Source organism: Hippocampus zosterae, chromosome 4 (genome assembly GCF_025434085.1).
Source record: "Hippocampus zosterae strain Florida chromosome 4, ASM2543408v3, whole genome shotgun sequence".
Taxonomy (NCBI): domain Eukaryota; kingdom Metazoa; phylum Chordata; class Actinopteri; order Syngnathiformes; family Syngnathidae; genus Hippocampus; species Hippocampus zosterae.
The window spans coordinates 15213190-15228591 of record NC_067454.1 but is presented as its reverse complement, the minus strand read 5'-3'; the positions used below and the strand labels follow the sequence as shown (position 1 = coordinate 15228591).

The window sequence follows — 15402 nt, the reverse complement described above, 5'->3', positions numbered from 1 at the left end:
TGGGGGCTAATTTTGCGTCTCTGGAGAAGACTTCTGAAAGGTCGGTGTAAACTTCTGTGCTTAACAGGGACTGTCATTATTGTGACAAGGCATAGCACTGACAAAATGAGAGGTAACAGTCAGTATGGATCTTTCCGCTTGTGTAAATATTTTGCAAACAAATAAACAAGACATATCTGTATTCAGCAATGCAGTTTTGGAGCTTTTTCATGATACTAGAGGTGACTTGGAGCCAGTCACAAGAGTCAAAACTCTTGAGCTTTTTCTGTAATTTACTAATGTTTCTTTGCCTCTTCCAACCAGACCTCCAATTCCATCACTAACTTGGGTGAAAACGGTCTGAACTACTGAAAAACCTTTTACACATGTTTCTAATTGCGCCACAAGACGCACCACTTTTATGACTGATGCACAAATTTGACAGGATGACAGAATAAAAGCAGCTATCTTCTATCTGTCTCTGTGTTTCTTCCAACGTGTCTTCTTTGTTTCTCAATGAATCAATCTGTTTGTCTGTCTGTTGGCCTGCTTTTGTGTTTGTCTGTCCACTTAAGTACCTGTTGGTCTGCTTTTCTGTCTACTGTACTTGGCTTACCGGTGTGTGCATATTCCTGCCGGCTGCCACTTATACTAACTAAACCCCCCTCTATTTGTATACCTGCCGCCACCAACACAAAAGCTGACTTTTGCACCCACTCTTAGTAGATTGTCCCAAAAGCAGAACTGGTGCAGTGGACTGATGCATTCCCAGACACAGTCAATATGCAGACTTGAGGGCCATTTCCTTTTAGGGGAAGTGAGTCACATTATTAAGTCCGGGAGGAGCTCTCAAGGGGACAGAATTAACGCCAAGTTTGGAAAAATGCACTTTTTTTTAAAATCAGCTCGTCTTTAGTAGTCATTTTTCGTGACAAGTATTCTTGTGAGTTGTGTAATCCCAAAATGCCACCGTTTTGTAAATGTGAACACACTGATGTCATACATTGTGCTTGGAGAGACTTTATCTCCTTTTGATAAGATTGAGTGCAATGCATAATGCGGTTGGATCAATCTCAGTGCTACGTACAATGTGGGAACGTTTACTCCCTTTTTAATTTCAGATCACCATTCCAGAAGTGCTACTTGAGCCCTCTTTTAATGTTCTCTTCCAGTTCTAGCCTTCCCTGCCTTTTTGTTGGGTATCGACCAGAATCGTCTGAAGGAGAAGCTGACCAGTCGCAAGATGGACAGCAAATGGGGCAGTGCACTGGAGTCCATCGACGTGACCTTGAATGTGGAGCAGGCGTGTCACACACGTGACGCCCTCTCCAAAGCATTGCACTCGCGTGTCTTTGACTTCCTAGTTGAGGTAGCTGTCACACATTGTACTCGTACATAATCAGAATGATCAGAAAAAGAAGTATCTGGACCCCCCATCTATCAAACAATGTATCTATGGCTAGCTAGCTGGCTTGCTAACTTTAACGTGAACAAAATGTAATTAAATATATATATATATTTTTTTTCTTCTTCTTCTTCTTCAGTCCATCAATAAAGCCATGGTTAAGGATCACCAGGAGTTGAATGTCGGCGTTTTGGACATTTACGGATTTGAGATTTTCCAAGTGAGTTTGACAACCTCACACAGAGAAAGCATCAAATCAACAGGTTTTAAGGTTGAATGTATAAACAGATTAAATACAAAGGATTAGATTTAACGTCTGAGTCTCCATTTCTTAATTGAAAGAGCAGATGCCAACAAGCACATCTAAACTGATTACGCGTTTGTTTAGTTGGCTTCATGAGATTGTTTTTGACCTGCTGTGGATTGCTAATAAGACGTCAACACGACAGTCTGCGAATTGCGCAGTCAAATTCCGCAGTTGCGAGGCTCTCTCCTGCACAGCCCGAAAAGGTCATCAAGCCAGGAAGATGCAGATGAGCAGCACATAAGGCTCGGGCCAAAGGTCCATTGTATGTTCCGTGAATTACACAATGTGGCCTTTCCTCTTGATAGCTAGCAGCCTGCTTTAAGCTCCCACCCCAAACAAAGCCCATTGAGCTCAGAGGATATCCGTCCTTAGCAGAAGACAAAGCTCTCGTAATGTGTTTGCCTTTTATTAACCACGTATTGTCTTCCTCCCCCACCCCCTCTTTAGAAAAACGGCTTTGAGCAGTTCTGCATCAACTTTGTGAATGAAAAACTGCAACAAATTTTCATTGAGCTGACACTTAAAGCTGAACAGGTGACGCTCCTCCACGTCATGAATACTTTTTGAAGTTTTGTTTATTTCCAGCCTCCATGTGGTTTCTATTCAGCCTTTTCTTCTATGCATGTGTTTGTAGGAGGAGTATGTTCAGGAGGGCATCAAATGGAGTCCTATTGACTACTTCAATAACAAGATTGTCTGCGACCTCATCGAGAGCAAAGTAAATAAAGATATGTGCACCCAAGTTCAGTGTACATGGGTACAATATTCAAAATGATAACACGCGCGCGCACACACACATAAACACACCGTATACTCATTGAAAACATCATTGGGTATGCCTTCACAATGTAATGACTCAAGACTGTCTCAATGTAGGAAAATACAATAACATGCATTTAAAATGTGCTTGCATTACAATAACTTGAATAGAAAATATAACTACATAAATGATTAAAAAAAAGAATCATTCTTAAAAATTCTAAGTTTGATATGTTGAACTTAATAGTTAAATACTTCGATTTGATTTGATTTTTCTTTTTTTTCCTCCCTGGTAACTGGAGGGAGCTGGTACACATACCTCACTTTGAGAATCACTGTTTAAAAAGTTATTGGGTTATTTTTCACGTTTCATTATACTGGCAACAAGCCACTGTATTATATAAACTGCCATCTTTCAATGTTCTTACTTCCTTTTCCTGTCTGCAATGCTAAAAGTGTGTGTGATTAAGAGTAATTCTAATGAGATTCATCAGTCCCACTGAGATATTTAAGAGCTTTACAACAAGCTGATAATGTTCGAGAGGAGGCATACAGTAGTGCGATATCAACGTCCGATGCTTCAGCTGCATGTTCACATTGCCTTTAACAAGACACTACTTTTGTGTATAGAGTGTAGGGCACACTGTTAACACTGTTGAATCAAACAGGGAAGTGTGTGTCCACTGGCTTCCCACACTGCTCCACACACTGGTACATTTATACCGTGGCCTTTACAACTCTTCTCTATAGGCAGATCATTCTCTTTAACGATAATGCAAAAATGTGTGTGTGTTGGGGGGCGGGGGGGGGGGGGGTGACACAGTCAAATATGTGTGATGCTAAGATGGTGCACATTTTTTGTGACTTGTATGAATTTTATGATCAAAAGGTTCATTTAGCAACATGATTAAATTAGTTAGCTGACCATGTACTGTTTGGCAAATATATTTTGACTTTTTGAAAGGTTTTCATATCAATTGACATTTCCATTTGATAGAGTAGACATGTAAAGCTTGCTAATATCCAACACTGCACATAATAAGTGGAAATATTTATTCCGTAAGTATCCGCTGCTTTTATTTGCCGTATTTTCCGCACTATAATGACCTATTTTGCTTTCAATATATAGGGTGCACCACCGCATGATACGTCCCAAAGATAGACGCTGCAATAGTGGTTTCGGCATTACGCATCCACTAGATGGCGCTATGCTAAAGGGAATACAACACAGTACAATACAGCTTTATTTATATAGCCCTTTCACAATTGCTGCAGCTGTAACAAAACGCAGAACATTTAAAATACTATGTCCAGGAAATCTGAATATTGCATCGAATTATAAGGCACACTGTTGGCTTTTGAGAAAATCTTATGCTTTTAGGTGGGTTTTTTAAGTGCGGAAAATCTGCTAAACAAAGAAAATTATAAGGTGTAATCTGCGTAACCTTTAATAGGTTCTTTCTATACATTATTTTTTAACAGAAAAGACAATTATCTCAATCCTGCTAACTGGAAAATAGAATTGCAAATAACAAAGACTTTTTTTATTGTCAGCCAAATGACAAAAAAAAAAAAACTAGTACAAAATGTAAGATTCATGGTTAGGGATGTGATAAAACAGTGTTTTTCCTGGACTTCCCAGAATCCTCCCGGCATTATGAGCATCCTGGATGACGTCTGTGCCACCATGCACGCGGTTGGCGAAGGGGCGGACCAAACTATGCTGCAGAAGCTCCGCATGCAGATCAACACTCATGAGCACTTCAACAGCTGGAATCAAGGCTTCATCATTCACCACTACGCTGGCAAGGTCGGTTTGCTCTCTAGAAGCATGAACAGAGCACATTAGGTACACGTACAATGTCTAATAAAATTTACATATGAAATTATGAAAAATGTTTGGTTTTTGGCGGAAGCTGCAGGGGAATAATGGCATTTCCATCTAACTCAATGGGCAAAAATGATTTGAGATAGTTGTTTTGAACGTGGTCACGGAATACATTTTTCTAAAATTACATTTTGTACTTAAGCTCAGTTCTGCTCTATATATTTCAGACCAAAAAGTTATTCCACCTTGTAAAGTGGTTAGTGGTGTGCAGCATTATTAAATTGCTATTTTAGTGGTGTCAGTATGAGAATTGTTGCTGCTCCCTTTAAATATAGCTTACACTCCTGGTGGTTATATTTCTGTTCATGATGTCATTGTCCTTTTTTTAGGGTTAAACTAACAGTTCTATAGCTCTGGAGCATGTCTGCTTTGTCTATTTATATAGGTTTAACACGCCTGTTCTGTAACCTGACACCTTATACTCATCCGTATTTGTTTTATTTTCACATATATTTTGAGCCCCGGTCGTCACTGTCCTTCTCCAGATGTTTGGTGGTCTTGGCCTGGCACACATGCCACATGCTTAATGAGCCGTGCCCTAATGACTTGAGGGGCTCCTATGACCTCAGGCTACGACAGTGGAGGAATAACAAACCTCAATTTATGCTCCACTTCTAATACCACAACACATTTGAATCACAAACTCATCCTTGCCCAATGTCATAAAATACAATCCCATCGATTTACAGTCAGATTATTTTCCCACATGTGCAATTTTCAAGTTCAAGGTTTAAATAGTGTAGCTTTACCTTCCACAATGGATTCTCTGCTTTTTTTCAGGTGTCCTACGACGCAGACGGATTCTGTGAAAGGAACCGAGACGTCCTTTTCACTGACCTCATTGAATTGATGCAGAGCAGCCAAATGTGAGTAATTTGTAGGGTATTTCCTGGCATCCAATAGTAATACAGTTGTTTTCATTGTCACGGGCTTATCGGGTTTGGACATTAGTTACATGCTTATGACAGTGTCGAGAGTTTTGAACTTGATAACTTGGATTTTTTTTTTATAACGAATTTGCCCGTCATGAAAGGGATGCTTGAGTGGGCTAAACATCAGCACTTATACAATAGATCCAAATTAACAAATACTATATAAGCATAAAACAAAGAATTGATCTGTCAAGAACTAACATAGGTTTTGCCAACTATCTTCCACATAATTATAGAAGCCTACTGTACTTTTTAGAAACTCCCCTACAGGTAAAATCGGGAAGTCTCCCCAGAGGCACATCTGAGACAGGTGACGGCAGGTCTCAACACATTTTTTTTTCTGTGTCCCACTCAAAGTGCTTTCCACTATGTTGGGAGAATCACGGCCCATAACAAATAGCTTTAAGCAGCCTCACCAGCAGCACGTTGCCGGTCAAACCACTGTTTTGAGGAATCGATCAGCAGAATCATCAGGGAAGCCAACAAACTATTCCTCGAAATTGAGTTCTCATAAATTACCCGTTTTTAATTCCCATCAGTGTTTAAGAATGCTGTTTACTGACCAGTACAAAAGATTCAAACACACAAATACAAAATAAAAACACTTGCAATTTGCATGGAGAAGACACCCATTGAAATGTGAAATGTTCTTATTTTCTCCGTATTCATATTTTACACCACTGTGCTATTTTTCATGATTAAAATCATGTAACTAAAAAGGGTGGTAGATTATGTTGCGCTGGAGTGGTTGAATGACATGCCCATTCATTTCAATGGGGGAAACTGATTTGACACGGGTAAATTGAAAGTCAACCCTATCAAAACTGTACATGCAATAAAACACATGGTCGTCATAAAGGAAGATCAGGCAGGAAGGAAACCGCCTTGTTCTTGAGCATAGCAGGTTAAAAGATAAGGGAATAAAAAGACCAGTGTCAGCTGGGTGTTGTTTGTCTACACAAAATCCGTGGAGCCTTTGTTCTCAGCCCACCCAGTTTTCAGGCCGACGCTCAAAAGTAAATAAACCTACATTGAGAACAAGATGGGTGAAGAATTCCGACACGAGAAAGAACAATAAAATAACAGCATGTGTCAACTGTAGCGCAGCTTAGTGCAATATTTTCTAATATGAGAACTAAAGGAGGTGAAAACCTATTTATGAAAACAGATATATTTAACCCATTGCCTGTCATTTTGTAACATTTTTGTAAGACAAGAGAAAAAACAAAACAACAAATTGAACAAAAAGTGTTCAGTTGCCTTGATTCAACTTTTGCAGATGACCCGTGACCTGAATTGACTGATGACTTTTTGTTTGAAAGTTTGAGCTATAAAAAAACGCAATACAGATTTTACCATATGTTGTAATATTTAGTAAATGTATTTAATTTTCTTTTGCTGAACCTAACCCTGAATTCATAAATATCACTTGTATTACTCATTACATATTATTATTGTTATTATGAAAACCTGAGTTGACCGAATTCTCTGAATGTCATCCTTTCTCCAGTATACTAATGATCTCATATTTCTAGATTTTTCTAGTCCGCCATGAAAGCTTGACTATCTTTGTGTCTAATCAAATTAAAATCTTTGCAAACATCTGCAATTGCTTTGGGAAAACAACATTTGTGCCTGTTTTCTGGCTGCTGTAACAGACCAAAGCAATAATTACATCACAAACAATTGATGTGCATCTGAATTAATGACATTTATGAACATTTTTATCCAATGCATCAATTAAGCAGATAAATAATCAAAAGATTTATGGATTATCAAAATAATTGGTGGTTGCAGCCAAATGCTGCTCGGCTAGCAATTTAGAAAATAAATAGTTGCCGACCAAAATAAAATGCAGCACTTGTTTTGCTAAGGGACTTTCGAGTTAAGCATATGGGATCCATTGTGAGATCCATGTTGTTGGAACGGCTGCATTGTCCTTTTTGCAAAAGGCATTTCTAGTCAAACGCTTGTCATCAGTTCCCTGATGAGGTGACAGCCAGCGCATTTTGGGTTTCCACTTTCACAGGGAGGATTTCTGTGTGAACAAGTCATTTCCCAGTTTAACCATCTACACCTGTGACCTTGGGTGGATTTGAAATGTAAATGGTTGACGTTTGGTGAAGGCCTTTGGCTTATTGAATCATTAACTGCGTTTTTGTTTTGGGCTGCCAGGAGGTGATGTTGAATGGACGATGATAGCCACTTACTCTGCTCACCTTTGTCCTCTAACAGAGCTTTCTTCAGAGCTCTCTTCCCTGAAAACCTCAATGCGGAGAAGAAGGGTCGGCCCACAACTGCAGGCAGTAAAATAAAGGTGTGCGCGTGTGTATGTCCTCGTTTCTGTTTGTGTGTTTCTGTGCTTGTGTTAGTACATGCTTCTGTGTTTGTGTGTGTGTTTCACTGTGCATATTTCTGCAAGTGCATGTGTGTTTCTGCATATTTGTATGTGTGTGTGTGTGTGTGTGTGTGTGTTTAAGCCACAGGTCTCAAACACAAGATGCGGTGGCCAGATCCGACCTGCCACATCATCATATGTGGCCCGCTAAAGCCAAATAATGTAGTTTTTTTCTTACTATAATCTGTACCTAAGACTGAGAACTGACTTCTCTCATCGTAACATTGAGATATTGCAAGTCCCGCGACGCCCACGGGGATAAGCAGTGGAGATATTGGATGCATGCATGGATGGATGGATGGATGGATGGATGGATGGATGGATGGATATTGCAAGTAGATATTGGAAGTGTTTTTGCTAGCAAAGTATACATTCAACAGCAGTCGAACAAATTGTTTACCTTAATTGTAAAAATTTCAAAACAACTCATCCATTTGTTGCAGCGATATAATATATATTGATAATAGATGTATTCGTGTGACTCAGTTATCACGTAATTTAATTTTTTCACTTCCTTGCATGACAACAAGTCTTTTGCAATAGCTTTTTGAGATCATAGTCATTAACATGCATCATGAGAATAACGTGCAGTTCAAAATATTACAGTATTATTTTGTAAGATTATGTTTGAGGAGACACAGCATGTTAATAATCTTCTTTTCAACCACCCAGAAACAAGCCAATGACCTGGTGAGCACCTTGATGAAATGTACTCCCCATTACATCCGCTGTATCAAACCCAACGAGACCAAGAAACCCCGAGACTGGGAAGAGGGCCGGTAAGCGAAAAAGTCACTCTGACCTTTTTCTTCATCACCTTCCTGCCTCCTCAGGTTTTTTTTTAAAATTTTCCACCGAAAGGCCATCTTACTAAGATGGGACGTTCCCCTTTTTTATCGCTTTCTTTCAGTTTCCTGCTTAGAGGGCTGAGAAGTACTTATATTGTTCACGGTTTATGAACTTCCTGTTTAGTCCGACCCATTAATTAGCATCCGGAACCGCTGTTTTGACGGGAAGTCTGAATGTACGAAGTAGATTGTTGGAGGGGGGAAAAAGTAGCTCACATGCATATGCTTAAGAAAAACGCTTAAAAATCTGTGATACAGCGAGGGCATGAAAAAGGAACGTAGTGGGAGTTCACTGTATTGAGCTTTAACGGCGATCAGTGCTCGAAGGTGCTGTGCTCATGGAGACGGTGACTTAATCCAAAAACGTCAGCCATCGTTTGGTTGATTCTTGTGCTTGTGTGTTTCCAGTGTGAAGCACCAGGTGGAATATCTCGGCCTGAAGGAAAACATTAGGGTGAGGCGTGCTGGCTACGCTTACCGCCGCGTCTTCAGGAAGTTCCTCAACAGGTAACGCAACCTTGCCAGAAGCAGCACATTGAAAAGATTTTCTAGAACCTCTTTTGAGTCTTTGGGGATTTTCGAGGAAAACTTGTAGGCTAGCATTAAGATATCTTATCTTATATATATATATATATATATATATATATATATATATATATATTAGTGACTAGTTGGACAGTCAGTTTATATTTTTTATGCATCCTTTATTTAAATGGGTGAAAAACATGATCATTGAGATTTGCCCCCCAAAAAAAACACAAACAAGAAAACACAACGCGTCAAAGTTCGATAAAAGACGATCAGCATTAACCCTTTCATGCAACCTGTAACCTGATAACAAAAGCTGTCCGCTGTAGTTACCGCTATCCCCAAAGGGTTCAAAGAGTGGCAAAATGGAACAGTTCAACATTTGGCTGTAATCACAGTACCACATTAAAACAACTTCCTCAATTAGGATTGATGACGCGCCATCTTTAACTTGCCTGTTCAATGGCCTCATGAATGCCAAATACAATATGCAGCGTTGATTTATTTTGGGGGTAAACGCTTTGAAACGCTGTGATTGCTGCGTAGCATTTTAGCATAATGAAGATTGCATTGAGCGGAACCATTAACCTTCATCAGTTAATGAGATGTTTAAATTTGTACAGAGCGGCCATAAACGGTCTTCAAAGAAAGTCTTGGCTTGGTGAAATTGACAAATACTCTTGGTTTAAACTACACACAATGACCAACTTTAGCAATTACATGCTATCTAGACTTACAGCGTGTAATGTTGTTCTCGTGATAAACTTTGAATCTCTTGCATGTCTATTGCACAAGAAAGGCAGGAAAAGAGTGTAGAAATAGTACCATCAGGTTCTGCTGACGATTAGATATTGTAACTGAATACAAAATAATACAATCAAAAGAGTACCGGTAATAAATAAACAAAGCGCTAGTGCACTCCATTTACCGGTGAGTAGGAAAAATAGTACCGTAATCAAAAATATTAAAGCACAAAATGAGGATGGGTGTAGACCAGACACAAGGGGAAAATAGGCACAAACAACATCCAGCTAGGAACATTACCCACCATGGAAGTAAGCCATAATGCAGCTCAAAGGAACGATCTGGTGTGGCCAGAGAGCTTTGGACTCCCAACACCACCATGCGCCTGCAGCCATGAGCCAACCCATGAAGAGACATTTGAGATTAAAAAAATAAAGAAATAAACACAACTCCACTCCTCAGTGAGGTATGCTGATCTTTTTGTTTTGTTTTTAATACAGGTATGCAATTCTGACCAAAGAATCGTGGCCCTCATGGCGAGGTGACGAGAAACAAGGTGTCCTTCACCTCATGCGCTCTGTCAACATGGACCAGGATCAGTTCCAGCTGGGTCAGACCAAGGTGTTCGTCAAAGCCCCAGAGTCGGTACGTTTGGCCGTGGCGCATCACCTCTCTTTTGCCACGAAGACATCCATTTATTTAGTAGTTAGGTGTAGACTGCAGAGAGAACCGTCGCAAAAAGTGAAAATCTACAAAACAAAAATGACGCCACAAAAAGATGTTGAATTGCCTCTAGTTGCCACAAGATGGCAACAAAGCACGACATGAAGTGCCTCAACTCATTTCAACATAACTCCTTGACAACAAGATGGCACCAAAGCACTATTTTTATGGCAGATGAATACCTGAGCATGTAAACAAGAAATGAGTGGTTGAGATGAACATTTTAAACACCAGATTAAGGCATCACTGGAAAATCTGTTTGCGCATTTGCTATATATTCGGCTTAAGGTTCATGTACTAGTACGGTCTTTGTTACCGCTTCTAAGAACTCTAGCGCAGCTGTAGAAACTGACTCGTAATTTTTTTTTTTTTTTGCTTTACTCCTCCCTCTTTTGGCCAACTGGAATGAACCATAATGCCCATAGTAAATTTGCATCACAAATAACACATAGTTGACCTAAGAGTATACTAATGTTGTCCAAGTGTGCAGAAATGTGATGTAGTAGTTAAATAAATCTGACTGGTAACACAGTCCTTCTACGAGTTCATTGAATTGTCTTACTAGTAAAGCCAAAGCATGTACTAATACCGTACATAAGCATGAAGAATATAGAATAAATGCTGAAATGGCGTTTTCCATAGAAATCAGTATCCTAAATTACCAGCGGCTCGTTGACGTAGGGGAGGAGACGCCACCCGAGCCGTCGCCCCGCGTCAGCACGGACTCAACAAAGTACCCAGTGTGGTTGGCGAGTTGACACAACATCCAATAGGCTCGTCTTTTTTTGCTCCCTGGACATTTTCTATGAAAGCGCCGCTTGTTGAGTCTGCGCTCGTACTTGTTGAGATTTGTATACATCACACGCACACGCATGCCCACACACACACACACACACACACACACACATGCATGTGTATAAAATGAATACACAGACAACTTAGTCTTAGTCTCACAGCTGATGCTGAATGTTACTTATTCACCAGCCCCCCCCCCCCCCCCCCCCACCTCCCGCCTCATGCTCAAAGTCCACGTCACTGAGGTGTGCTTATGAAAGTCAAATATGACACGGATTGAAAATGGCTGACAGGCTTCTCAAAACAAAACTTTCTCAGCGATAAGATAGAGGCTGGCTAATTAGTTTTGAGACTGAAGTGGGGTTTTTTTGTTTTTTTTTTTGCCCTATTGGATGAAACAAGTGAAGATTGTTTGACACTTAGCCAGATGGCCGCAAAGACCCAAAGTGTTGATGGATGATCTGGCGAGAACTGTCATTCATTCCGTTGAGACAAATATGGCCGAAGTGACTTTTTGTGTTGAATGGTTACAAATGACTCCCGAAAGTGGATACTGACAAAATAATAATACAGATAATGTATGTTTAGACATGTCAGCTACTCAGTGATCCGCAGTAATGTTATTGCTCTGCGCAGAGGATGAAGAATACATGCTGTAAGTTATATTATGTCTACATGTACTGATATACCATTTGTCATCAAATATCAATTTCTTACTGAAAAAGGTTAGAATGCAACACCTATGCTGTTTGTTGTTGCGGCAGCAACGGGGGTGTCGTCGATGATAGCATTGTGTGTACTGCAGGATGTTTAGTCTGCAAGTCTTGGAGGCCACAGAGTGTGATTAGATGTTTTTGATTGTCTCACATGTAGAATAACACCCAAAACAGCTGGTTATCTTGAACTGGGAAAATTGCTTTTCTGATGGCAAAATGACATGAAAAATGTTCAATACATTCAGCACAACTCATTTAAAACAGCATGCTACACCCACACAATATGCTGTTGGCAAAGATAAATCAACAAAAGGTTTTTGGACCAATTTTGCAAAATTGAATAATTTCCCACGACACTTATGGTTTTCTCGTGGCACTGTTTATTAATCAATGGTGTACAAAATGAATGTCTTTTTGGTGTTAACATATTTGTCTATTTTGGGGGTTTGTGGGTGATTTTAACCCTTTCATGCACCCTGTAGTAACCGCCGTCCCCGAAAGGATTAACATTATTCTGCCCTCTTTTGGCAGCTCTTTCTGCTCGAAGAGACCAGGGAGCGCAAGTTTGATGGCTATGCCAGAACCATCCAAAAAGCTTGGCGGAAATATGCGGCCCAAAAGAAGTATGTCCAGATGCGCGAGGAAGGTTAGTGGTGTCACACTTAGGTCCAGGGTGCACATTGAACTTTGCTCACAAACTTTGTTTGTGTGTCTGTGAAGCATCTGACCTCCTGCTGAATCACAAGGAGAGGCGGCGACACAGCCTGAACAGGAACTTTATGGGAGACTACCTGGGCATGGATGACAGGCCCGAGCTACGGCAGTTTCTGGCCAAGAGGGAGAAGATCGACTTTGCAGACAAAGTCACCAAATATGATCGCCGCTTCAAGGTGCCTTTCAACCTGGGGTCTTTACTTCCATACGGATTTATTTTGTACTCATGAATTATATTTCCCCTGCTCAGCCAATCAAACGGGACTTGATCCTGACGCCGAGGTCGGTGTACCTGATAGGTAGAGAAAAGGTGAAACAGGGACCGGAGAAAGGACAAGTGACTGAGGTGCTCAAGCGGCAAATCAACGTGGAGAGGATCTTGGGAGTGTCTCTGAGGTACTCATTTGTCACAGTAGAAAGCCGTTTGAGGAAAGCGGTTTCATCCATATATTGATATCCATTTTAAGGTTCATGTTGTAGTATGCTGTTTGTCTTCATCACTAAAACAATTCACCGCTTGAGAAGAATCAAAGGGGAAGTACAAATAATTTGCCTCCACTTGGCTAAAACTGGAATTCTCATTAACATTGCGTTGGTGGAATATGGTTGAGCAGCAAATTCCACCTCGTTTTTATCCATGTCAGGGTGGCCATTTTCCCACTTGCTGTCAACTGAAAATGTCATCACCCTAATGCTCAGGTTATGACCAATCACGGCTCAGCTGTTTTTCTGAAACTGAGCCAGTTAGCTACTTGTGAGTGACACATGTCTACGAGTATGACCTTGCTGTGTTACTCGTGCAGCATATTAATTTATTCGTAAAGTAGAATTGTTCACTAGTAGACCAAAAGTAGCACCAGTAGTGAGTAGAATGTAAATGTACCCATAAAATGTTACTAGTTTACCTGTAGCAATTCACTAGTAGTACGAGCAGCGAGCAGAAATAAATGACTGCCACGCTTATTATTGTGGTTGCAATTTTCAGTGGTCCAGAATGTACTGTATCGTCTTTTCTAATGTTTTGTCACCACTGCAAACTACAACCACAATAAGAAACCTATTATGTACTAACAGCGTCCCTCAAAACAGCTCATGATTATATTCTTGGAAGGCAGATCTTTTTCATATTTCTTGTGGAATGGATATGTGATACCAAAGCCCAAAGAAACCAGGAAGCATTGTCTTGACTTCTACTCTTCCGATGAATTCTATTTATGGGACGACAAGATTTAGAGTCTGCAACCCCCGACATGTAAATGTGTCTATTTCCTCCAGCACACTACAGGATGACTTCATGATCCTACATGAGCAGGAATATGACAGCCTGCTGGAGTGTGTCTTCAAAACGGAGTTCATCAGTTTACTGGCCCGCAGGTTTGAGGAGAAAACCCAGAGGACTCTACCACTCAAATTTAGTAACACGTAAGGACACACACACACACACACACACACACACAATTTGATACAGCGGATTATTCATTCATTCATTCATCTTCCGAGCCGCTTGATCCTCACTAGGGTCGCGGGGGGTGCTGGAGCCTATCCCAGCTGTCTTTGGGCAGTAGGCGGGGGACACCCTGAATCAGTTGCCAGCCAATCGCACGGCACACAGAAACGAACAACCATTCGCACTCACACTCACACCTAGGGACAATTTAGAGTGCTCAATCAGCCTGCCACGCATGTTTTTGGAATGTGGGAGGAAACCGGAGCACCCGGAGAAAACCCACGCAAGCCCGGGGAGAACATGCAAACTCCACACAGGGAGGCCGGAGCTGCAATTGAACCCGGTACCTCTGCACTGTGAAGCCGACGTGCTAACCACTGGACTACCGGGCCGCCTTACAGCGGATTAAGTAAACACAAATGTGGAATTCACTGTAATGTGTAAAATGCCATCGGAAATTAACGTTGATGTGACGTAATTATAAGCCTTCAATGAGTGCAACGTCAACACGCACAGCGCAGCAACACATTCAAACACTAAATTCAACCAGACTCTTATTTTTAGCTACCCTAATGAAAGTCCGCCAGCTCAATGCTAGCATGGAATGAAAAACACCTTAGATGTGGAAATTAGCATAGATGTTACGGTAATTACAGTTTGTTACGGTAAAACGTTTTAAAACAAGCTCTGCTTAACACAAACACAGAGCAGCAACACCTACAAAGAGGGCGGTTCACAACACACACAGGCATACCTGAGATGACGTAGGGACCTGCTTTTCCTCTTCTTCTTGCTCTAAATTGCACTTCATGTCTTCCAGTAGACCAGAGAGCTGCCCAGTGTGTGGCAAAACATGATACAACACTAAAACTACGCACTTGGAAATTCCGATTTGTCTGTACACTACAATCATCTTTTAACAGGGTTGTGTAGAATGTTTAACTCTACTACATACAGACAAATAAATTTGTGATCAGAAAAGTCCAAATCACACCAGACTAGTGGCTGTCAAGGCCGGACAGTGAATGGCTTTTTTTTCCTTTGGACGTCAGACTGTCATTGAAGCTGAAAAAGGAGAACTGGGGCATTATAAGTGGCGGAGCTGGCTCCCGACAGATTACTTTCGTCCAGGGTCAGGGCGAAATGGCTGTGCTCAAGCCTTCCAGCAAAAATCTGCAGGTCAGCATCGGGCCGGGACTTCCTCGGAACTCGCGTGAGT

General features: G+C 40.9%; 1 protein-coding gene across 2 annotated transcripts in view; it reads left to right on the top strand.

Annotated features, from left to right (window-relative positions):
• The window catches only part of myo1ea (myosin IEa), a 48028-nt gene that overhangs the window by 26895 nt on the left and 5731 nt on the right, over positions 1-15402 (top strand). For both annotated transcript variants that reach the window (XM_052063764.1, XM_052063763.1), the window contains exons 10-24: positions 1152-1348; positions 1524-1604; positions 2139-2225; positions 2326-2409; positions 4093-4260; positions 5119-5204; positions 7506-7587; positions 8341-8447; positions 8925-9023; positions 10289-10433; positions 12554-12668; positions 12743-12912; positions 12987-13132; positions 14012-14158; positions 15236-15396. In XM_052063764.1, coding sequence (XP_051919724.1) covers positions 1152-1348; positions 1524-1604; positions 2139-2225; positions 2326-2409; positions 4093-4260; positions 5119-5204; positions 7506-7587; positions 8341-8447; positions 8925-9023; positions 10289-10433; positions 12554-12668; positions 12743-12912; positions 12987-13132; positions 14012-14158; positions 15236-15396 — 1875 coding nt within the window. The remainder of the gene's footprint in view (positions 1-1151; positions 1349-1523; positions 1605-2138; positions 2226-2325; positions 2410-4092; positions 4261-5118; positions 5205-7505; positions 7588-8340; positions 8448-8924; positions 9024-10288; positions 10434-12553; positions 12669-12742; positions 12913-12986; positions 13133-14011; positions 14159-15235; positions 15397-15402) is intronic.